The sequence below is a fragment of the Girardinichthys multiradiatus genome, chromosome 22, assembly GCF_021462225.1.
Source record: "Girardinichthys multiradiatus isolate DD_20200921_A chromosome 22, DD_fGirMul_XY1, whole genome shotgun sequence".
NCBI lineage: Eukaryota > Metazoa > Chordata > Actinopteri > Cyprinodontiformes > Goodeidae > Girardinichthys > Girardinichthys multiradiatus.
The window spans coordinates 25,726,657-25,751,136 of NC_061814.1; the positions used below are offsets into that span (position 1 = coordinate 25,726,657).

Genomic DNA, 24,480 nt, shown 5'->3' on the forward strand with positions numbered 1-24,480 from the left:
GCATGACCAGGAAAATAATAAACAGAAGCATGATTCAAAACCTATCAATAATAATAATAACTAGAAACCTGCAAGCAGCTTTGAAGGCCCTCGCACCCCTCAGCGCAACTCGGGCTGTTGAGCGACCGCAGGAGCCTGGCATCACCTCATACACGCCACCGACGATGACACTGCTTCACTTCAACACGTCGCCAGTAGGTGGCACTTTGAGCAACATGTCATATGATCTTCGGTCATGCAGAGTTTCAGTCTGGCAAAAAGCATTCAAAATTTGGAGTAAATCGGACCTTCCAGATGGAAGCTGCACTCACTTGTTTGTTTGTGGGTGGGGCTAAAACGACAACATCAATTGACTGTGTCAACATGTCCATCATTAAGTCATGATCATGTATACTACATTTGAAATGGATCCGAGGATGTATGAGGGAGATATAGCCCTTGAAGTGTCCTAGGGGGCGCTGTTGATCCAAATTTAAATGTAATCCAATAGAGCTGTTTGGGGATTGACAAAGATCAAGCATATTCAGTTTTGAGTGAATCGGACCATGCATGTGTAATTTAGAGCCAAACGTATGGCCGTGGCGTGACATCAGAATTCGCCACGCCATCATATTCACACCCTCCAGCTAAAGCAGTAAGTACTGTCGACTGTCTAAGAGCATCATGTTATCTGTTACTTGGGACAGTTTCACATTGATTAGGTGAAGAACAACAAACATTGAGTCTGTAAAGGAAAACGTGATACTTCCTGTTCTCAGGGGTCAGGGCTTCGATGATGTCAGCATCTGATCAGTGAATATTGTACATACCAAAAAATGGTAAAAATGGCAACTTCAATCCAAAATGGCCGACTTCCTGTGGTGTTTGGACCAATGCTCCAATAGACTTTTTTGTAGGTCTTGAGAAGTTACATATGTGTACCAAATTTCAGAATTCTCGGTCAAAGCATGGCTTGGGGCTGATTTTTTGAAATTCTCTAGGGGGCGCTGTGTACGAATTAGGCCACGCCCACCGAATATGTCATCAGATCTCTGTTGGGGACTTGACAAGGTTCAATCACATTGAATTTGGTGCAGATCAGATGATATATGTGGAATTTAGAGGCAAACATATGGCCCTTTTATGAAAAGTCACTGTGCTTCAAACGAAGTTAGAACCACTAGTTATCTGTCTTCTGACACACTTTCAAGTTGATTGGGTCAAGAGGGTCAGAGAGGCACCTTTCCAAGTGAAAAAAGTGACTTCCGGTTATGAGGGGGCGTGGCTTTGATGATGTCAGCATATGACCCCATAGGATTGTCGGGAACCCAAAGGTCCTCCTTGATGCCAACTTTGGTGTGATTTGGAATTTCTTTGGGAAAGTTATTGCAATTTTTTTACTTTCGGTGCGAACGCCAAGTTCGTGCCCCGGCCACGCCCCCTAAACATGGCCAAAAACTCACAATTTTGATAACTTTTAATTCCCCATCCCTTAACTGCATGTAGACCAAATATGAACCCGATAGCTCAAAATCCCTAGGAGGAGTTCGTTAAAGTTCGAGGTGAGTAAAAGTGAAAAACGGGCAAAAATCGGCCTTTGACCCAAAATGGCCGACTTCCTCTGCATTTTAGGGCATACCCCCAAGATACTTTTTTTCTTGGTTTGAGGAGTTCTAGCATTGTGCCGAATTTCAGATCTGTACGACTTACGGTTCGGGCTATCTCACGTTTGGGGGCGTGGCTAAGTGGTTTGGCCACGCTCACTAACAACGACATTAAGGAACCAAAATTTTACGTGCGGGACAATTTTGGGTGAAGTTTGGTGAGTTTTAGGGTATGGCAAAGTCCCCATATTGCCCCGCAAACACGCAACGGAAAAAAGAATAAAGAATAAGAATTCTAGCGATTACAATAGGCCCTTGCAGTTTTCCTGCTCGGGCCTAATAATAACCCAAAAACACCCACAAATCATGACATTAATTAATTACAGCTGCAGGGACTTGCTTTTAGAAACTTGAACACAGAAAAAAATATGTAAACGCAATACCAGACAGCCGTCTGTTAAACTGCTTTCTTTCTGTTAGCTTTGGCGTGAATATCAGTGCATTTTTTATGACCTCCTTATGATTGACAGTTTCTGCTGGACCTTCCAGAACTGCGGCCTGTCTACATAAAACACAACGATGAGCATCAAAGCCTGGAAATATGTGCTTAAAACGTCACTTCAGATCTGCTGACTCATGGTAAGGCAGATATAGTATGTCCTTAGATCTACTGCATGGACTACGGGAATATACATTGTTGCAGTAGGTCTTCAAAGCGTTTTGTAAATGTATCAAAGACTTGCTTTAGCAGAACAGAAGATGAGATACAGGCTGACAGAGGAAGATATGAAGGAAGGTTTCTGTTTTATTTAGCCAACACCAAATCTAGGACCAAAGGAAGTGATAAGATGCAAAAATTTAAGAACTCACCTCATCAGCATTATCCACTAAAAAGCCATTCAGGTGTCATGTAGTGGAAAGAAAAATATGTGACACTATGCAATACTAAAGGCTACATTTGGTTTGTGTGCATTGTGCTGTTCTATGCAAATTTCAGTAGACCACTTTCTCATCAAAAAATATAAAAAAGAAAAATCTAAATACTATACAAAAACTAAGAACTGCTGAACTATTAGTTTTTTGTCACATCAAAAGGGTAAAATTGGGTCAAGGCTGGCTAAGGCACCCAAATCCACTTTAAATATGTTTAATGTTTGATTGGTACATGCACAAATCTGCAGCTTTCCTTCTTATAAATCATTTTTTTACATTTGCTCTTAATTCTTCAACCACAAGCACATACAACTTGTAAAACATGACAAATGACTGTCCAATCAACATCACATTGTAGTTTGACCACAAATGTTGACAATTTTAAATTTAGATTTTATTGGTTGAAACTTGTTATATTGAAATATTTCAGTGTAAACCTCTGTCAGACTGTAACACATCTGGCAAACAACCCTTGACATGAGATGGCATTGGAATCAACGTTTAGTAAAATATGCTGCCTAAAAGTCAACCTTGGGAAACCACTAGATGTCACAAGAACTGAAGATTTTGAATTCAAAATAACCTGAGACCAAAACAAACTAAACAGTGAAGTTAGAGCCCTTTAAGCACTCATTTAGGTCTCCATCAAAAATAAAGCATAGTAAGTTTGGTTTTAGTCTCATGTCCCTTGTGGGTGTGCTTTTTTGTTGTTTGTTTTTTTCAGAAGAATGTAGCATTTTCTAACCCGCAAACACAAAAAACATCCACTTTTCCACATTTTAAAATATAGGACTATGTTACAATTGATGTAAAAAAAATTACATGGCAATAAATCCTTAGCCTATACATCTGTCTGCATAAAAAAAAAACAAGGCTTTAGGGAAACTCTACTGCTGGTGGGCAACATCCAGGGTTAGCACACAGACAGGGTTGGATCACATGTCACAGAACAGAACACATGATCCAAAGTTTGGTTTGTTGTTCTTGGCCTCTTGGACCCCAGCAAAACCTCTAAGATAAAGAGCTACTTCCAATGTGGATGACATGGTTCATTCCAGGGTAAGGAAAGCAAGACGTTACTTCCTTTATGAAAAAACATGAATTTTTCCATTTAAAAAATGCCATATGGAGCAAATATGAAATCTCACACGTTAAAATGATATGCGAGATATGGGAAACACATGTACATCGTTCCCATGTAAAATTTTACATTAAGATGTTTACTGTCCTGGGGGCTGAACAACAAAAAAAGAAAGAAAAAGGCCTCAAGTGTCATACGATCTTGCAAACACTTGGAAAAATTTGCCTCTTAAAATAGGTTTTTCTAACTTGCCTTCCAAGGCTTCCTTAAACTGCCATTTGTCAATCAATAAGTAGTCAATCATTTTCTATACTGCTTATTCCATAGTGGGTCACAGGGGAGCTGGTGCCTATCTCCAGCAGTCTATGGGCGAGGTACACCCTGGACAGGTAGCCAGTCCATCGCAGGGCAACACACACATTCATACACCTAAGGGCAATTTAGAGTGACCAATTAACCTAAAAGGCATCTCTTTGGACTGTGGGAGGAAGCTGGAGTACCCGGTGAGAACCCACGCATGCACGGGGAAAACATGCAAATTCCATGTAGAAAGACCCCCGGCCAGGAATCGAACCAAGGACCTTATTGCTGCAAGGCAACAGTGCTACCAACTGCGCCACCGTGCAATCAATAATTAACCAAAAATCTTTTTTAATCAGAGGACAATATGTTTTGTGATGTTGATGCTTTTGTGTCATTTTTATCAAACAATTTAAACAATCAGATTAGTGAGATCTGAGTGTTAGATTTCACATTTGGAATATTTGTTCACAAGTGAAATTTATATAGTGTAATAACGAGCCACATTTCTGAGAAAACACTCCTCATATAAACTGTTTTCCCATGTTTCACATGCACAACATTTTTGCACGTGTAGCATGGTTTGCTATTCTCATTTTTACCTCTAAATGTTTTTTTTTTTCACAAACACTTTTAGATCTTTATTCTAAAGGAATAATTGACTTAAGCCAAAAACAGAGACACGACCTTCTTCAAAGACACTTTCCATGTGATGTCGTTCATGCCTAAGAGGTAACGGAAAAACCTGTATCAGTCATATCAGTGACTTATTCCTGTGTACACTTAAATTACTCTGATAAGCTTAAATCAAATTACATTCTCTGGCAGTAAGAAGCAAGGAAGAAATGACATATGTGATCTTAGGTTGCAGTAAAACTCAGTGCACCCTCAGGCCAGCATTAGCAGAGTTTGCACACAGGACTGCAAATATGGCTTGACTTACTTTTACCAGAGAAAAAAAAAAATGCATATAACAGATGCAGCTGAGAGGAAATGACAACTGCAGATCACACACCAACACTGTTTGGACAGTGTTTTCTTGGAGTTTTCTTTTTCACCCATTTTTCACTTAGAAAGGCTTTCTCATCATATCTATTCCCATCAGATCCCTCTGCATTTTCTGCGAATTCTGCATTATTTTACCATGTGCAACCACTCTTTGATGAAGCCTTTGTGATTGTTGGTTTGAAGAAGAAAAAAAAAACAAAAAACTCTGGATCACAGAACCAGAGCACACAAATTAACACCCACTGGCTGTGGGAAGCTGGGGTGTAGAAGGTGCTGCTGCATCCCTTTCATGGGTGACAGATGACACATACTGAAAATAGCTCAAACAAAAATAAGTTCTTAAAAACAATAACTAGTGTATATGGTGATATTAGAATGACACAAAAGGAGTTTTAAAATATGGAAAATTTGGGTTTATCATGTTTAGACTGTATTGGATGTCACACTTAAGAGGCAAGACAACACCTGGCTATGCAGAAACAAATATACCCTCTATTTCACATAGGATGTGTTATTGCAAACCCATGTGTTCTCATAGCTATGCCTACTGGACTTTCATTTACAGGCTGAACATCGAGTTCCTGGTTTTATTTTAAATAGAGACATCACAGAACAAATAGCTGGGGAAACTGGGGCGTAAGCCTGCAGTGCCACTCATTATGTCAAACACATCACCCAGCCTAACTAGGTACCGTACATAGATGAAGAATCGTTACCTTCTAGATTGCCCTTCCTATATTTTTTTGCTTTAACCTAAAATATGGCTCCCTGGTATGAAGGCGTTGGTGGAATAGCCAGATGCATCTTTGTGGAATATTTTACATCGACAACTGACGGTATACGAGACCCCCTTTCTATTTAAATAAGCAGAACCCACAAGTAAATATGGTAGACATTTCATTATGTTTTTAGGACTGTGATCATTTTCTGCATTATAACATCTGTAGCAAAATTCAGCATCAGCTAAGTTTCAACAAAAAAGCCATTTTAAAACATTTACAGAAAAATTAAAAAGGTTATCAGTTATGATTTTTTAAGGAAAGAAAAAGGTCGGCAGTAAAGTTGGAAAGACATTCAGCTGTGTCCTTCCAAAGCCTTTAGCTGTCCTATCTTGCAAACAGGAATCTTGGATTTCATTTCTTGACCAGGAAAGTGAGTCCATTCATGGAGAAAAGAAAAAAGTTTCCTTTCCTAAATCTAAAGTTTCATCTTTGCAGCAGCCTTCAGTCAGCTGTCCCACAAATAGTTTTGTGAAAACATATCAAAATATTTGACTGAAGTGGACATGATTTTCCAAACCCTCAAACTATCCAGACTCTAAACCACCAATGTGTGAATGGATCGCAAAAAGATCCACAAAAAGTAATTTATATTGCATTATTATTAGGTGAAGTTTATTGATTTTTCAATGGCTGCTGCCTTTTTAGGAAAAAATCTTGCTGAGGAACTAAATAAAAAAGTTGACTGATATCACACATTCAGGCCTATTATTGATTACTGATTATTATGGTACATCTTTTTAGATGATAAATTGGTGGAATATAATGTTATCTGTAGTGAGGAAGCACAATTCATAGTCTCCTTAAAGAAAAGAACACAATAAATCAATTTTTATTAATGTACAGATCTTCATAAAGAACGAGCTTCAACCTCACTCAGGACATTTGAGATCATCTTGTCAGAGAACAGCTTTAAGTCCCACAGCATGAATATTCCATATAGTACCTTAAAAATGAAAGAGAGCTCAAATTTCTGTTACAAATACTTTTTCACCTTGTAGTGCGTGCATGAACTGATGCTTGCCTGCCGAATTAACAAGGAAATGTCAAGCTGTCAGTCAAGATGATGTCATCATCTTCCTTTCTTCCATTTTTGGACATATCTTTTAGCCAAAGTATAGAATTTTTCAATTTCTCTGAACATAGCAATGCCAAAACTTGTTTGAGCATACCTATTTTCAGAACAAAAACACTTTCTACTTGTTTTATAGCTAGCTGTCAACTCTATATAAAAAGGTATGATTGCTGAAAAGTTACCGACAATGGCACAAAACCTTCTCAGGGACAAATCTAAACTGTTTTCAGTTCAGGTATATGGCTTAGGCTCATAAAAGCAAGGATGAACAATGTAAACTTACAGATAAAGTTGGGATGTGTAATAAAAATGTTCAAAACACTGTGATGCTGGTGTGAAAAAACAGCAAACATTGAAGCCACTCAGTTGTTTTTTTCCCAGTAATGTTAGTCTTCCTGACACCTTCTAATAATATAATTTCAGTGTTTGTTTCTTGTTACAGCACATTCAAAACATCAGAGGCGGTCTTACATATGTGTCTGCCCGCCCACACACAGTCATGCATTCATCTTCTGTTTTACTTTATTAATCATTCATTAAAAAAATAATAAGAAATGTGCCCTGCCATTGGTGGCAGATGGTCCGGCGTATGTTTCTGTACCTGAATGCTTTCTTGGACCGTGAATAATCAGGCGCACACACATGTCGCCCACACAGACATAAATATACACCAAACCTAAAGCTTTTTGCTCATATGCTTCTCTGTAAACACATAATCAAGATGAGAGTGATATGTGATGATTAGCATTGTGGTATTGCAGAGATACAGATGGGGCGTCACATGCTCTGTGGATTCATCTCCGTATATGTGGATAAGCTTCCCCTATTGACTTGGACTCAGCCCAGGACACACTTTTAATGCCAGACAATGAAATCAGGTCTTCACAGGTGACGGTTCTGATCTCTGTAGCTCACTGCAAAGCTCCCAGAGGAGGCTGGGAGCCACAGGATGAAATACAGCACTGGTTACAAGGCAAGGCTGTATGTACAGTAACCAATGAAGAAAAGACAGCAGGGTATCATAGAGAAGGAGGAGGATATTTGTCAGAGAAAAGTGCGCACAAAGTTTCTATACATCTGCGTTCAGCAGTAAAGAGGAGAAAAAAAGAATAAAGCTACAGCAGTCCAATCTGCATAGGAGTAGAGATGAGGAGTAGCAGAGCGAGAGTGAGCATACGGAAAGCATTACATTCCCCAGAAGAGTGTGTCCTTCCAAAGTAAGCCACCTGGGCTGCAAAGAAAAATAAGAAACAGAGAGGCGGCAAATTGTCAGAAAAACAGCTCATTAAGATTAATGCAAGACAACAAGTGCAGAAAGGGGAAACAGAAAAATGTTAGCAAGTCTAAGCCTTTACCCAAACCCATTGTAATTAAAGCCCTTAAAGCATCTCCTTCTCTGGTGGCAATTCCTTTCTTATCCTGATCTTGGGCAATCCACCATTTTTTTGTAAAGACAACTCACCCACACAGGCAGACCCGTCGTCATTGGGCTCAAAGCCCTGGTTGCATCTCTTCTTGGCACGGCATTTATAGCTGCCATAGGTATTAGTGCAGATGGGGCGGTCAGAGGGGCACACAGAGGGGAACTGGGTGCATTCATCTTTATCTGAGGATGGGAAAGGCGAGGAAGGCAAAGACGCTTGACTGAAGGAGGCTCGTACATGGGGACAGAGGTCATGAAGAGAAGAAAAATGAAGTCAGCTTACCTGTGCAACGGCCATACTCATTTAGAGCAAACCCGTGACCACACTGTAAAACAAAATTGGTGTGAAGCAAAAAATCTTTACAATCCTATAATAAATTCACAGTAAATGTCATTGCATTTTCTGTATTGCCTCTTCACATTTTACTGCCTCTTCACATTTTACTGGTGACTTAAAAACAACAGAGAACTAGTTTGACTTGTGCAACATTTTATTCATCAAAAACAGAACTGGCAGAAAACCAAGCAGTGTTGACCAAGCAGCAGTTCAGCAGTCTACGGATAATTTTGTATGGTTTACAGAACGTCAGTTAATAATCTCTACATGCTTCCTTATCAAACCTGGATGCCCTATGGTTTTAACTGGAAACTACATATCTAACCTTCTTAGATCCTCATACTCGTACTTGTCGTCTTCCTCTTATCCGGGAACGGGTCGCGGGGGCAGCAGACTCAGCAGAGACGCCCAGATGTCGCTCTCTCCAGACACCTCCTCCAGCTCCTCCAGGGGGAGCCCAAGGCGTTCCCAGGCCAGCCGAGAGACATAGTCCCTCCAGCGTGTCCTGGACCGTCCCCTGGGCCTCCACCCGGTGGGACGTGCCTGGAACTCCTCCCGAGGAAGGCGTCCAGGAGGCATCCGGTATAGATGCCCGAGCCACCTCAACTGGCTCCTCTCGCTGTGGAGGAGCAGCGGCTCTACTCCGAGCTCCTCCCGGATGGCCGAGCTCCTCACCCTATCTCTAAGGGAGTGCCCGGCCACCCTACGGATGAAGCTCATTTCAGCCACTTGTATCCGGGATCTCGTTCTTTCGGTCATGACCCAAAGTTCATGGCCATAGGTGAGGGTAGGAACACAGACCGACCGGTAAATCGAGAGCTTCGCTTTTCGGCTCAGCTCTCTCTTCACCACAACGGACCGGCACAGCGCCCCCATTACCGCGGCAGCCGCACCGATCCGTCTGTCGATCTCCCGCTCCATTCTTCCCTCACTCGTGAACAAGACCCCGAGATACTTCCTTTCTTAGATCCATTCTAACTTATATTTGATTAATGCATTTGTTTCAGTGCTTTTCAAAAGTATTTGCACCCTCTGACTTTATTCACATTTTGTCACTGCAAACTTCAATGTAATTTATTGGGGTTTTATTTGAAAGACCAACACAAAGTAGTGCATAATTGAAGTAAAGAGCAAGGAACACGGTTTTCAGCATTTAGAAATTAGATTTCCTACATTTTAATTGTTAGTACCAGTCAGTCAGTCAGTCATTTTCTACCACTTATTCCATAGTGGGTCGCGGGGGAGCTGGTGCCTATCTCCAGCAGTCTATGGGCGAGAGGCAGGGTACACCCTGGACAAGTCGCCAGTCCATCGCAGGGCAACACACAAACAACCATGCACACACTCATTCATACACCTAAGGGCAATTTAGAGTGACCAATTAACCTAACAGGCATGTCTTTGGACTGTGGGAGGAAGCCGGAGTACCCGGTGAGAACCCACACATGCACGGGGAGAACATGCAAACTCCATGCAGAAAGACCCCCGGTCGGGAATTGAACCCAGGACCTTCTTGCTGCAAGGCAACAGTGCTACCAACTGCGCCACCGTGCAGCCCCTTTTTGTTAGTACCATTTGGGATTTTTGGTTTTTGCAAAAGCTGAATATGAGTGGACTGCTGGAGGCTCGAGGGGTTAAACTATTCAGAAAGTGTGTTCGGCAAAGAGCAACTTACATTCACGATAGAACCACCCACAGATAAAATGGGTGGTCCTTTGGTTGGACAAGGGCTGAGAGTGATGAACACCGTAGAGTCATTTGTTGTCTGTGTGCTTGCTGCAGAATGTAGCATTTGAATATTTGTGGATACTGCAATAAACTCTATCTGAACAGATTAAAGTGTCTTCTTTGATGATTACTGCTGGACTGGGTCACGCCCAGTCTGCTGCAGCTCTACATAATTAATATCACAGATCAGCTGCACATGAAGCCCCTGAACCAGCATCAGAACTTCAGACAGAAACCTCCACCTACCACCTCAAAGAAGATCTGCTGTGTTACTGGCTCATGCAGAAAGGATCCTGATCCAAGTCAGAACCAGAACATTTTCACTGGTTAGCTTGAGGCTGAGAAGCTTTCATACCTCCTGATTAAAATAAAATTTGGGAGAAAAAAAGTCAATGCCATTTCAAAATGATGGCATGCATTTGTATTGTATCTTGAATTTGTATTTGTTATCAATTAGCCAGTCCCCAAAAGCTTAATTAGATTTGAAGTCAGGCTGCAAAATACCCATGGCACATCCTATCGGAGCACAAGTTGTAGGGCAGCCATCAAGCTAGGGGGGAGGGTGGGAAATGACCCCCCCTAGCGATACAGAGCATTGACCATGAGTGACCGTGCCTCTGCATCCCTGACCCCGGTCATGGCCCCAGCAACCGTCTACATGCTGGGCAAGATCGCTCCCACAACCACGACACAGGACACAGGCAACCACCCTAAGCTGGAGACCCCCACCTTACTTGAAGACATGTGGCAGTGCAACAGGTGGACCTGCTCCAGCCCCCTTTTAACTGGATTCCCCTGAATAATATTCACTACAACAATTATCTTCACCATACTGCTTGGTCATATTGACAACAAATCCAAAGGATAACACCAGATACAAAGGAACGACACAGCTGTGTTTGCCTTTGCTTTGATGGTAGCACAAACACCGGACTGATTCTCTGGTCAGGTAGGCAGCTAGATTTGCATGAGTGTACTTTTAGGTTATTTTTATTAACCTTTCTAGAACACTTAACTCAGGTTTCTATGTTGACTCCAACCGATTCAATTATTGTTAGATGTCTCTAATAAAATAAGTAAACATGCTTTGTTGCTGAAAAGTAGTTTTTGCAAACAGCCAAGGGTAGGGAGTGTCTACTCTGTTGGCAGGCCACTGGAGTGTATCACCTGAAAATGGAAAAGTTATGGCACTACTACAAACCTACTAAGATATGACCTGTCACCTAAACTGATAGTTTGCACAAGGAAAGCATAAAGTAAAAGAAACAAAGAGACCCGTGGTAACTTTGGAGAACCAGCAGAGTCACAGCACAGGTTAAATAATTTGTTGATAGAACAAGTATCAGAATGCAAATCCACAAATACAGCTTTTATAGAAGACAGGCAAGAAGAAAGCCATTGTTAAAAGAAAGCCATAAAATGTGCAGTTTCCAGAAGCCATGTACAGGTCCTTCTCAAAATATTAGCATATTGTGATAAAGTTCATTATTTTCCATAATGTCATGATGAAAATTTAACATTCATATATTTTAGATTCATTGCACACTAACTGAAATATTTCAGGTCTTTTATTGTCTTAATATGGATGATTTTGGCATACAGCTCATGAAAACCCAAAATTCCTATCTCACAAAATTAGCATATCATTAAAAGGGTCTCTAAACGAGCTATGAACCTAATCATCTGAATCAACGAGTTAACTCTAAACACCTGCAAAAGATTCCTGAGGCCTTTAAAACTCCCAGCCTGGTTCATCACTCAAAACCCCAATCATGGGTAAGACTGCCGACCTGACTGCTGTCCAGAAGGCCACTATTGACACCCTCAAGCAAGAGGGTAAGACACAGAAAGACATTTCTGAACGAATAGGCTGTTCCCAGAGTGCTGTATCAAGGCACCTCAGTGGGAAGTTTGTGGGAAGGAAAAAGTGTGGCAGAATAATGCTGCACAACGAGAAGAGGTGACCGGACCCTGAGGAAGATTGTGGAGAAGGGCCGATTCCAGACCTTGGGGGACCTGCGGAAGCAATGGACTGAGTCTTGAGTAGAAACATCCAGAGCCACCGTGCACAGGCGTGTGCAGGAAATGGGCTACAGGTGCCGCATTCCCCAGATCAAGCTACTTTTGAACCAGAAACAGCGGCAAAAGCGCCTGACCTGGGCTACAGAGAAGCAGCACTGGACTGTTGCTCAGTGGTCCAAAGTACTTTTTTCGGATGAAAGCAAATTCTGCAAGTCATTCGGAAATCAAGGTGCCAGAGTCTGGAGGAAGACTGGGGAGAAGGAAATGCCAAAATGCCAGAAGTCCAGTGTCAAGTACCCACAGTCAGTGATGGTCTGGGGTGCCGTGTCAGCTGCTGGTGTTGGTCCACTGTGTTTTATCAAGGGCAGGGTCAATGCAGCTAGCTATCAGGAGATTTTGGAGCACTTCATGCTTCCATCTGCTGAAAAGCTTTATAGAGATGAAGATTTCATTTTTCAGCACGACCTGGCACCTGCTCACAGTGCCAAAACCACTGGTAAATGGTTTACTGACCATGGTATCACTGTGCTCAATTGGCCTGCCAACTCTCCTGACCTGAACCCCATAGAGAATCTGTGGGATATTGTGAAGAGAACGTTGAGAGACTCAAGACCCAACGCTCTGGATGAGCTAAAGGCCGCTATCGAAGCATCCTGGGCCTCCATAAGACCTCAGCAGTGCCACAGGCTGATTGCCTCCATGCCACGCCACATTGAAGCAGTCATTTCTGCCAAAGGATTCCCGACCAAGTATTGAGTGCATAACTGTACATGATTATTTGAAGGTTGACGTTTTTTGTATTAAAAACACTTTTCTTTTATTGGTCGGATGAAATATGCTAATTTTGTGAGATAGGAATTTTGGGTTTTCATGAGCTGTTTGCCAAAATCGTCTGTATTAAGACAATAAAAGACCTGAAATATTTCAGTTAGTGTGCAATGAATCTAACATATATGAATGTTAAATTTTCATCATGACATTATGGAAAATAATGAACTTTATCACAATATGCTAATATTTTGAGAAGGACCTGTACATGTCACAGCATACATGTAACAGACATTCAAAATGCCATGTCTAACACAGAACTATTTGACTTCTTATTCAACAGAGACAGGAGAGATGCTCAGAGTTGATGGGATGTTGGAAGGAGTGAATTATCGAGTGAACCTGGAAGAAAATCTGTTAGAAGCTACAAAAGACCTGAGAGCTGGTCGAGCATGCTCTAAAAGATATGCATCTACAACTGTAGGGAAGGGTGATTCGCTAGTATTGACTCAGAGTGGCCGAATACAACCACACAAAATATTAAAAACCGTACATGCTTCTACTTCCACTTTGAAATCAAGTACTGCTTTGTGTTGGTCTATCATACAATATCCACAAGATGCATTGTAATTTTTGGTTCTAACGTCAAAAAGCTCAATGGGTGTGAATACCTTTGCAAGGCACCGCATGAAAATAGACAAAAACAGTATGCTCTTCCTGCAAAAGCCCCTTATTTGCCTCAAACCAAGAAAGTTCTGTCCAATGCAATTATCTTTTGAAGACTTAGATTCACTTTGATGTTGTTTTCTGTACCTCTATTTCCACAGTAGGAGTGACCTCCTCATCTTTTGGGTAGGGGATCTCCAGCACTGAGTTGATCTCTGAAGGCTCCAGAGGACGGGCTACTGAGCGCCCATCTGGCCAGTACACTTCAACATTTGTAGCCACATCCCTACCTATTAAGTAAAAATGATTCCAGACAGATATCAAAACACACACACAAGAAATGGGTCATATGACCACAGTGAATCCATAGAGTGACTGTGTTGTCAGTCATGACTCTTCCATCTTTGTCTGATTTCAGGAGACTTACTTGCACTCTCTTCTCATCATTAACTGTTTTAATCAGGCACAGAGAAAGCTCATCTCATGGGACCCTTTGTGGATCTTAATTAAAGTGACATTTTTAATGTAAAAAGAGCTTCAGTAACCCTGCCAGACAGGTGCACTGCCAGGGAGCCAGTGAATATTTCACCTATTCTGAACCAAGATTACACCCTCCCACGGTGCTGCAGGGCATATCACATATAACCCCATAAAGTCTGTAGGTCTTTTCTAAAGTTACAACGTTTTGGAAAGTTTGCTGCTACAGAGTGCAATGTGAAGGCAACAGGAGCTGATCTTTTCTTTGCAAGCTCTGATGCAGAACTGGCTCAGTGAGAGGGACCAGACAGCTCAAAGGATTAAGAAATTTTGTCCGTATTAATTTCTTTTTTTTCTCACAGTTACTCTCTAATCTTGCAATAATTAAGATAAGAAAGCATGTTTTTTTCAGAACAGGTCAAATAAAACAGAGCTCTTAATCTAATCCAAAATTTACTAGTTGCAGTCCTATGGAGGAGCTGCAAAGAGTAGCTGAGAGGCTTGATTCCTGTATAACTGCCTTTAAATGTGATCTTACCAAGGCCAAAGTGGGCAACAGGTTCCATCTCACACAGGTACCCTGAGCCCCCATCAATAATCCGTGTGTGTGGGCCACTCTTCTTTGTGTAGACAACCACTTTAGCTCCTCTGGCAAAAGCTCCAAACTTGGTCCGGGGAATCACTCGGAGCCATGAGTTAGTGGGGCCCTGACACATGAGAAAAACGAAAAAGGAGATGGACCCGGACAGGGTGACCGAGTCAACCTACAGAATGTAAAATGCTACCTAAGACACATAAACTCACCTGGTTGACCTTGTAGACGGAGAGTGGCTGTGCTGCACTTTCACCATGGGACACCACTAATTCCAGACGGCCGTCACCATCAAAATCTGTGGCTATGGCTCCTGGTGATCCATCACAATAATGAAGCAGCAAAGCACTTCAGGAAGCAGTCTTTACAACAATCACTATCCTCACAAAATAAAATATGCACATAAGTGAAGAACAATGGTAGTAAGTATGAAAAATATACGTAGGAAAACCCATTTTCAGAGGTGGAGCATTGATTCCATCTAGTGGTTTAATGTGGTACTACCAGACATGAATTTTTTTGTTGTTGTGTGTTACACTTAATGACAACCATACTAAAGTCCTCTTTTTCCCCTTTTCATAGCATCCACGTAATAAAAAAAGATTTTCATTTGATTTTATTTCCAATTTTGTTAAACTTGATGTGCAGGACTAGTTTATCACAGGGATGTACCTTCATGCATATATTTATATTATATTGTAGATATGTTTATACTGTTTAATTTGTACTGTATTGCACCGACTACGCCAAAACAAATTCCTTGTATGTCCAAAAATGTACTTGGCAATAAAGATTTTCTGATTCTGATAATAGTATTTTTTTTATATTTGTTTTTAGAGAATTACCAGTTCCTCGTCCATCAGGCTCTGCTGCCTCTCCAATATTCAGCTCTTCTATCTGGGGATCCCCGTGCTCTCTCCTGCTTACCCTATAAAAGAACCAGCATAAACATTACCTTTACATTGAGGCGCAGCATTTAGAAAATTGCCTCTAAAAGATATAAAAACTAATTAATTTGGTACAGTTTTATTTCTCTTGATGGCACAGAGAGATGTTTATTTACTTATAGTTTATTTGTACTGAGAAAAACATTAAGTATTAATAATAATTATGAACGCTGCAGCATTTATAGGCTAAGCTAATATGCAAGACCTTTCCCGAGTTGATCTTTTGGTTACATAAGAACAAAAAGAACATTACCAATGATAAAAACACAAACAAAGAACATAATACTCATTAGGATCAGACAACACAATGAAAAGCAATTAAATAAAATATGTTATTATACCTTAAAATAAAGAGTCATATTTACATATTTGGTCTTTCCTAAGAAACTGTTTCAGAAACATGCCTGAAAGAGATCATTTCAGTTCGGAATTTAGGAAATGCCACATTCTGACCCCTCATACGGAAAACGTTAACTCTTACAAGTTCCACTGGATGCTCTACAAGTTAGTGAAACATACACTCAAAGTGGAACCACAAGATAGCTAAGCAGTCAAAAACAATGGCAATGAAAACAGTTTCCAAACACATCATATTCAGATCCACAAGAAGATAGCAATGATGTGTTCTAATGAGCTTCCTGTCCAAGCTGTCAATTGCCTGATTCTTTGCCTTATTCCATCTTTTCATCATTGTACATTTTGGAACTTGAATTAAATTTTAGCGGTACATACAAAACTTCTAAAGAGTTCCTCAAGCATGCTTGACCTGCCCTTAATTTTCATTTCTGTTTTGCAGTTGGATTTTATTGGTTTGCTATAGTATCAAATGTGTAGTAAAGCAATGCTGGAGTGTTATTTTCCTGCGACATCATGTCTTCCAATCCAGTAAAACGAAAGACATATAGGCAAATAGTGTGAAGAGGCGTACAAGACAGTAACTCCACAATTCTACCTGGAGATCTTACTGCCATGCACTTCTCTTCAGCCTTACAAAATAAAAATAACATTAACTGTAACTTACAAGATTGGACTAATAAAAAAAAAAAATTATTTAGTTAAAAAAAAAAATTAAACTGCAGTATTTTCAAGAGCATTATATACACTCACCGGTCACTTTATTAGGTACACCTGTCCAACTGCTCGTTAACGCAAATTTCTAATCAGCCAATCACATGGCAGCAACTAAATGCAATCCATGTAGACGTGGTCAAGACGATCTGCTGCAGTTCAAACCAAGCATCAGAATGGGGAAGAAAGGTAATTTAAGTGGCATGGTTGTTGGTGTCAGACTGGCTGGTCTGAGTATTTCAGAAACTGCTGATCTACTGGGATTTTCACACACTACCATCTCTAGGGTTTACAGAGAATGGTCCGAAAAAGAGAAAATATCCAGTGAGCAGCAGTTCTGTGGGCGCAAATGCCTTGTTGATGCGATAGGTCAGAGGAGAATGGCCAGACTGGTTTGAGCCGATAGAAAGGCAACAGTAACTCAAATAACCACTCGTTACAACCAAGGCATGCAGAAGAGTATCTCTGAATGCACAACACGTAGAACCTTGAGGCGGATGTGCTACAGCAGCAGAAGACCACACCGGGTGCCACAGCAGGATAACGCGCCATGTCATAAAGCATGAATCATCTCAGACTGGTTTCTTGAACATGACAATGAGTTCACTGTAATCAAATGGCCTCCACAGTCACCAGATCTCAATCCAATAGAGCACCTTTGGGATGTGGTGGAACGGGAGATTCGCATCATGGATGCAGCCGACAAATCTGCAGCATCTGTGTGATGCTATCATGTCAATATGGACCAAACTCTCTGAAAAATGTTTCCAGTACCTTGTTGAATCTATGCCATGAAGGATTAAGGCAGTTCTGAAGGCAAAAGGGAGTCCAACCCGGTACTAGCAAGGTGTACCTAATAAAGTGGCCGGTGAGTGTATGTATAATATCTCCTAACATACGGTGCTGTGAAAAAGTGTTTGCCTCCTTGGCAATATTTTGGTACTTGGTTATTATTGATGTAACCAATATTTTTCACCTGCAAAGGGGTAATAGCAGGACCTGCAAGAGATTCCCAAGGTGTTCTGCATTGACTGGGTGGCCAGTAAGTGGTTGTGTATGGTGACACACTAAAGTCTAGTAAAGTGGGTTTTATCCAAGGATACCATTAACAACCACACACATACAGAACAAACTGCTTTTTGAATGCTTTCATGCATGGTGACCACCATGCATGAAAGTGTTAGTTACACATTTATAATGATTCAATATCTTAGTGCTCCTAATATGGTGATTCTAGCTGTTAAAGCACTAACATCAGTTTGATATTGATTTGTTGTACTGGATTAATTAGCTTGTTCAAGCGTCTTTTTTTTCTGTGCCAAAGAGCAGAAAAAATAAGCTTGCTCATCTTTATAGAAGACAATGGCTGAGCCACTGGCTGTGAAGTAGTGACCTCTTTCAGGCCAGAAGGATAGATTTTTCTTGGGTGACCTGGCGTGCAGAAATATTCTGGTCCGGGAGATCTCTGGTGCATAGACTGATTACTGATATTCAATGTGAACTGAAATTTGAATCCTGTTCAAACAACTTTGCCAAATCAGATTTTACTGAGAAAGGAAAAGATTCATTTTGCTATCAGTCAACCAATCACACATTTTGCACATTTTGAGCACTGAGTTAATTAATATTATCTAGAGAGGAAACCAGACCATGAACAAAGAAAGATCTTAAAACTGTCTTAATGAAAGACTCATTCATGTGTGAGGAAGGAAGAGGAAGAGGCGGGACGCCAGACTAGATAAGTATTCGTTTTCTGGAAATTTAAATTCTCTTCAGCTTTCAAGCACAGCATTAGAATATTAAATCAAGACACAAAACCTCCTCATCAACATACCATTTAAACATATGGTCATAAATCTGCAAATGTTCAGTGTGAACACCTAGGAGTGTTTGAGTTTCACTCACTGTCAGTACCTAAAGAGTCTATTGGCTGAGGGTCCTCTGTAGGCGATGTTATTGAAGAAGACTTCCAACTCATTGTCATTATCAAAGTCTGCAGCAATAACAGTCCGAACAGGGGATGGCATGGAAAACTTCTGGGAGGCAATGTCCTAAGGAGAAAAAAGGAACAGAAGTGAAATTAAATGCTATTTTTCATTAAATCGGTATATTCATTCATCTTTTTAATATTCCTGCTTATTTAATACTGTTAACATGGAAGTTCTTTGTGGACAGCTTTGATAATTCATTGTTAACAACCTCACTTTAGGCTTCTCTCCAAATGTATAAAAGAATGTCAATTTTTTATGCGCTCAGTTTGAAAAAAAATAATAGTTTTACCTCTGATGCAAAAGAATTTTGACAAACACATTTGTTTTTGCATAGTCAATCACTTTCACAAACTTATTGGTTTAAAGAGCACTGTGTAAGATAAAAACACAAACATTACTGCGTTGGTGTGAAAAAATGACACCTTGACAGACTTGAGCACATGCCAGTAAACATAAATGGTTAATTAAACACAAAAGTAGTAAGATGGTGTCTTGCTATACAGCCCAAAACTTTTACAGTGTTCCATCACATTTTGTGTTTCAAAATTCCAGACTTTTTCACATTTAGATTTTCAAATATTTCCATTTTCTGACCAGATTTGACAGGCATGTACAGTTCAATTTAAATTTTGTGCACTTTAAGGTTTTTATGTGATGGCTTGGGTTTTATTCTGACTTGTACAGGTCCTTCTCAAAATATTAGCATATTGTGATAAAGTTCATTATTTTCCATAATGTCCTGATGAAAATTTAACATTCATATATTTTAGATTCATTGCACACTAACTGAAATATTTCAGGTCTTTTATTGTCTTAATACGGATGATTTTGGCATACAGCTCATGAAAACCCAGAATTCCTATCTCACAAAATTAGCATATTTCATCCGACCAATAAAACAAGTGTTTTTAATACAAAAAACGTCAACCTTCAAATAATCATGTACAGTTATGCACTCAATACTTGGTCAGGAATCCTTTGGCAGAAATGACTGCTTCAATGCGGCGTGGCATGGAGGCAATCAGCCTGTGGCACTGCTGAGGTCTTATGGAGGCCCAGGATGCTTCGATAGCGGCCTTTAGCTCATCCAGAGTGTTGGGTCTTGAGTCTCTCAACGTTCTCTTCACAATATCCCACAGATTCTCTATGGGGTTCAGGTCAGGAGAGTTGGCAGGCCAATTGAGCACAGTGATACCATGGTCAGTAAACCATTTACCAGTGGTTTTGGCACTGTGAGCAGGTGCCAGGTCGTGCTGAAAAATGAAATCTTCATCTCCATAAAACTTTTCAGCAGATGGAAGCATGAAGTGCTCCAAAATCTCCTGATAGCTAGCTGCATTGATCCTGCCCTTGATAAAACACAGTGGACCAACACCAGCAGCTGACACGGCACTCCAGACCATCACTGACTGTGGGTACTTGACACTGGACTTCTGGCATTTTGGCATTTCCTTCTCCCCAGTCTTCCTCCAGACTCTGGCACCTTGATTTCCGAATGACATGCAGAATTTGCTTTCATCCGAAAAAAGTACTTTGGACCACTGAGCAACAGTCCAGTGCTGCTTCTCTGTAGCCCAGGTCAGGCACTTCTGCCGCTGTTTCTGGTTCAAAGGTGGCTTGACCTGGAGAATGAGGCACCTGTAGCCCATTTCCTGCACACGCCTGTGCACGTGGCTCTGGATGTTTCTACTCCAGACTCAGTCCACTGCTTCCGCAGGTCCCCCAAGGTCTGGAATCGGCCCTTCTCCACAATCTTCCTCAGGGTCCGGTCACCTCTTCTCGTTGTGCAGCGTTTTCTGCCACACTTTTTCCTTCCCACAGACTTCCCACTGAGGTGCCTTGATACAGCACTCTGGGAACAGCCTATTCGTTCAGAAATGTCTTTCTGTGTCTTACCCTCTTGCTTGAGGGTGTCAATAGTGGCCTTCTGGACAGCAGTCAGGTCGGCAGTCTTACCCATGATTGGGGTTTTGAGTGATGAACCAGGCTGGGAGTTTTAAAGGCCTCAGGAATCTTTTGCAGGTGTTTAGAGTTAACTCGTTGATTCAGATGATTAGGTTCATAGCTCATTTAGAGACCCTTTTAATGATATGCTAATTTTGTGAGATAGGAATTTTGGGTTTTCATGAGCTGTATGCCAAAATCATCCGTATTAAGACAATAAAAGACCTGAAATATTTCAGTTAGTGTGCAATGAATCTAAAATATATGAATGTTAAATTTTCATCATGACATTGTGGAAAATAATGAACTTTATCACAATATGCTAATATTTTGAGAAGGACCTGTATATCCTCTAATATTTTGTTCATCTGGTTTCTGTTGTGTGCTGGGTCGCATTTACTTCCCGTTTTCTGCTTACCATTTGTTCCTGAATTGCTTTATCACCTGTGATCTTATTTTCTTTTAACCTTTGTGTTTAGTTATGTTCAGTTTAGTTAAGGTGTACCTGATCATTGTGTGCACTGGTGTGTTGTAATTATTAGCACTCAGCTCCCTTGGTTCATGATACTCCACACAAGGTTAACTGTTAGGGGAAAAAAATGTTCTTCAGATTTTCTTAGGCATGGGGCATATAAGTCAGACACTTCCTCTCCTCTCCACTTTCAAAAAGAAGTTTCTACAGCAGCTGAGTTTTTGCATAAGAAAGTAACAGATATGTCCTCGCTTCAGTGAGCTGGTGATAAGTCTTGAAAGAGTTATAGAGCAGTCCTTCACTCCTCCCTATATTTACTCCCTGTTTTAATTATAAGGCTCATAAAGCTTCAGAGGTAGGGCCGCCCACATTGACCTTCTTCTGCTCAGGTGAAGGAGAGGGGATGGCTGTCTGAGGCCCTAAGAGAACAACTATATTTACTATATCAACTACTTAAGTGCAGGGACAAAACTAAAACTTAGCAAAGAAACATAAGTTTAAACACTTTTTGGTAGAAAATTAGATCCATCACAATATGGAACAAGTCTAATGAATGAAACTGGGAAATATCTGATCAGACTAAGTACATTTCTTCTCTTACCCCTAGATAAAATCCACTGCAGTTAACTGTCTTCAGAAGAAAGAGAAGCAGCCAAGAGGTCCATGGTAACTGGTTAAACAGTTTTGCCTATATGTAAAATACTTTGAATGGAGGAGCAGTAACACAATCAAAAAACCCTACCCTCTGAGAAAAATGGCAGTGGCAGCATCATGGTCAATCTGGTCAAAGTTGATGGGACAATATATGGAGCTAAATGAAGGGCAATACTGGGAGAAAACCTGTTGGAAGCTGCAAAAGATTGTGACTATACAGCCAGAACTACAATGCAACGTTTAAGATCAAAGCAAATTTATGTTAAAACATACCAAACCTGAAAACATTTAATCTATTTTTGGCAAGACTTGCCGTTTACAGATGCTCTCCATTCAATCTGACTATACTGAGCTATTTTCTGAGCTATTTTCAAAATAAAATGTGCCAAGCTGGTAGAGACATACCCCAAACCTGCAACTAAAGTGAATAGTGGTTCTACAAACTATTAACTCAATAAGAATACAAATGGACAACAAATCTTTTAGATTTTTATTTGCAAAAACCTTTTGAAAAACCATGTAACATTTTCGTTACACTTGACAATATTGTACTACTGTGTTGGTCTATCAGGTAAATGTGACAAAATGTGAAAAAGTTCAACCGGTGATAAAAACCTTTGTTAGTTAAAATACTTTAAGTTAAAGGACGTTTGTTTTGTTATAGTGTTTATGGCAAAAGCTGTCATAAAATAAATGACAAACTATCATAAAAAATGCATATGATAAACAAAATGTTCTATATTGTTCCTTTTAAAACATCTTTTATCAAATTATCCCATTGTTACAGAAGAATTCAACTTCATTATAACTTCTGCTAAGGTCAACTTTCCAAGTATCGAAATAGATTTTCTACATTGGATGTGTGTGTATAAATGTTTTTTCAACATATTGCAAAGAGTAACCTAACAGATTTTAATTAAACATAAAGAGGCTTAATCTCCACTTTCCATTACCAAGACAAGCTGCTGGCTCAGCCCGATTTAAGTGTTGGTTTATTGAAGTGATACAACAGCCTCATTATGCAAGCCAAAGGTCAACATTGGATAATATTGAAAGTGTCAGCTTTTGTGGGGTCTTAAATATGTTTCTGGCTTGTGATTTAACATATTGTTTTAAAAGGAAAACACCATGTCCTTCTATTGCAGTTTGCCTTCTCCATGAGGGTGTGGAGGAGTAGACATGTGTGTGTTGATCTGATGGAATTGTCTTGGGGCTAAGCATCGCACATTAACCCCTTACTTGACCCTTATAAAAATGACTCCTGTGACGTTTATCTCCTGCATAAAGGATGTGTGGGCAGGCAGTCAGAGGTAGATCATAGAGCATGAAGGGTCTGCAGATTTACACACAGCACAGCTCAGCCCTCTGTCCCTGATGCTGAACGAGATAAAGACCCAAAATGCGACACATGCACACTGCAGAAGTCATTGAGTATATTCATTAGCCAATTGTTGGCACTGATAACAACACGTTCACTGCTGTTTTGTCCTGGTTCAAGACTTGCAAATGCTCACAGAGAGCTGGTTAGTCTGGATTACCCATTGAGCTGCTGGTGAGTTTTAAGTTTGAATTATTTCTGTCGATGTAATCCCCCCCAAACTGGCCTGTATCAATACCTCTGCACATAAAAGACGACAGGTGTCAGTTTGACACATAAAAAAACAACACAGCAGTGTGATGTCTTTTTATTTTCAAACACAAAAATAAAATGTGTGCATTACTAATAATGTAAAAATAAATAATAAAAATAATACAGAATATATTTTGCTAAATATTTTTAATCTAACAAAGGGAAAAATTTTTCAAGGTTGGAAAATGTGACATCTTGGAGAAAGCTTAGAGTCTCACTCCCAGACTGCTGGGTTTTATACAGTGATTACATGACCTGTGCAAAAAAACTACAGAAAAGCAAATTATAGATTCTTTTGTCAAGATTATTGGTAAACCCTAACATTTTTTCTTTCCACACAGTTAAAAAGACTTTCAAAAATTCAGATTTACAGATTGATGCTTTTAAAAATATGTTTATTTTCCAGTTAAGCATGATCTTTTTCTCAGTTATTTTAAATAAGTTGCTGAAAAATGCCTAACATTTTCATCTCATAGCACAGAATAAAAGAATATTTTATAGAAAAACGTTTCAATTGTGGACATGTCGTTTACAGTTTTAAAAACAGTCTGTAAAATTAATAAATGCCACAAAAAGTAAAAGTTGTTGTTTAAAAACAGCATACTCAGATGTATTATTTTTTTTTACAGATAAACCCAGATATCCATATTGGTTTTGCATCTTGGCTGAATGGATCTAAGTCCCATTTTTTGAACAGGAGACAGTACCTAACCATATTTTGCAGAGAATCCACCTCCACCCATCAAGGCAAACTCTGCTCACATATGATCTTGCATTGATGGTCAAGAAATCTCTACATCTATACTACTATAAAAAACAATGACTCCACACAAATTGGAAATGGTAATTATGATAAAAAAATAAACCCACTTATTATTTCTCCCACAGCTAAAGACTGTAAACCCAGGAACGCTGGGCTATCACAATGTCAGGACAACTGGTTCATTGTTGTCTGGGTTATGCTAATGTAAAGCATCATCATCACTAAAACACTTTAGTCAC

At 40.1% G+C, this 24,480-nt stretch overlaps 2 protein-coding genes across 5 annotated transcripts in view; one reads left to right on the forward strand and one right to left on the reverse strand.

Moving 5' to 3' along the window:
- The window catches only part of golga7bb (golgin A7 family, member Bb), a 92,255-nt gene that overhangs the window by 24,237 nt on the left and 43,538 nt on the right, over window positions 1–24,480 (forward strand). The window contains exon 7 of one of the 2 annotated variants that reach the window (XM_047351057.1): window positions 2,114–2,222. The gene's annotated coding sequence lies outside the window, so the exon portion shown is untranslated. Of the gene's footprint in view, window positions 1–2,113; window positions 2,223–13,864; window positions 13,974–24,480 lie in introns of those variants that run through there. The other variant, XM_047351058.1, reaches the window with a different exon arrangement.
- Window positions 6,488–24,480, reverse strand: part of crtac1b (cartilage acidic protein 1b) — a 35,368-nt gene continuing 17,375 nt past the window's right edge. Inside the window, exons 8-15 of one of the 3 annotated variants that reach the window (XM_047351055.1) lie at window positions 18,702–18,838; window positions 15,618–15,700; window positions 14,985–15,085; window positions 14,719–14,887; window positions 13,851–13,993; window positions 8,466–8,508; window positions 8,222–8,365; window positions 6,488–7,694 (exon numbers count right to left, since the gene is read on the reverse strand). In XM_047351055.1, the coding sequence (XP_047207011.1) occupies window positions 7,642–7,694; window positions 8,222–8,365; window positions 8,466–8,508; window positions 13,851–13,993; window positions 14,719–14,887; window positions 14,985–15,085; window positions 15,618–15,700; window positions 18,702–18,838 (873 nt within the window). In that variant the 3' untranslated portion in view covers window positions 6,488–7,641. Of the gene's footprint in view, window positions 7,991–8,221; window positions 8,366–8,465; window positions 8,509–13,850; window positions 13,994–14,718; window positions 14,888–14,984; window positions 15,086–15,617; window positions 15,701–18,701; window positions 18,839–24,480 lie in introns of all 3 variants that reach the window. The other 2 variants (XM_047351054.1, XM_047351056.1) reach the window with 2 other exon arrangements.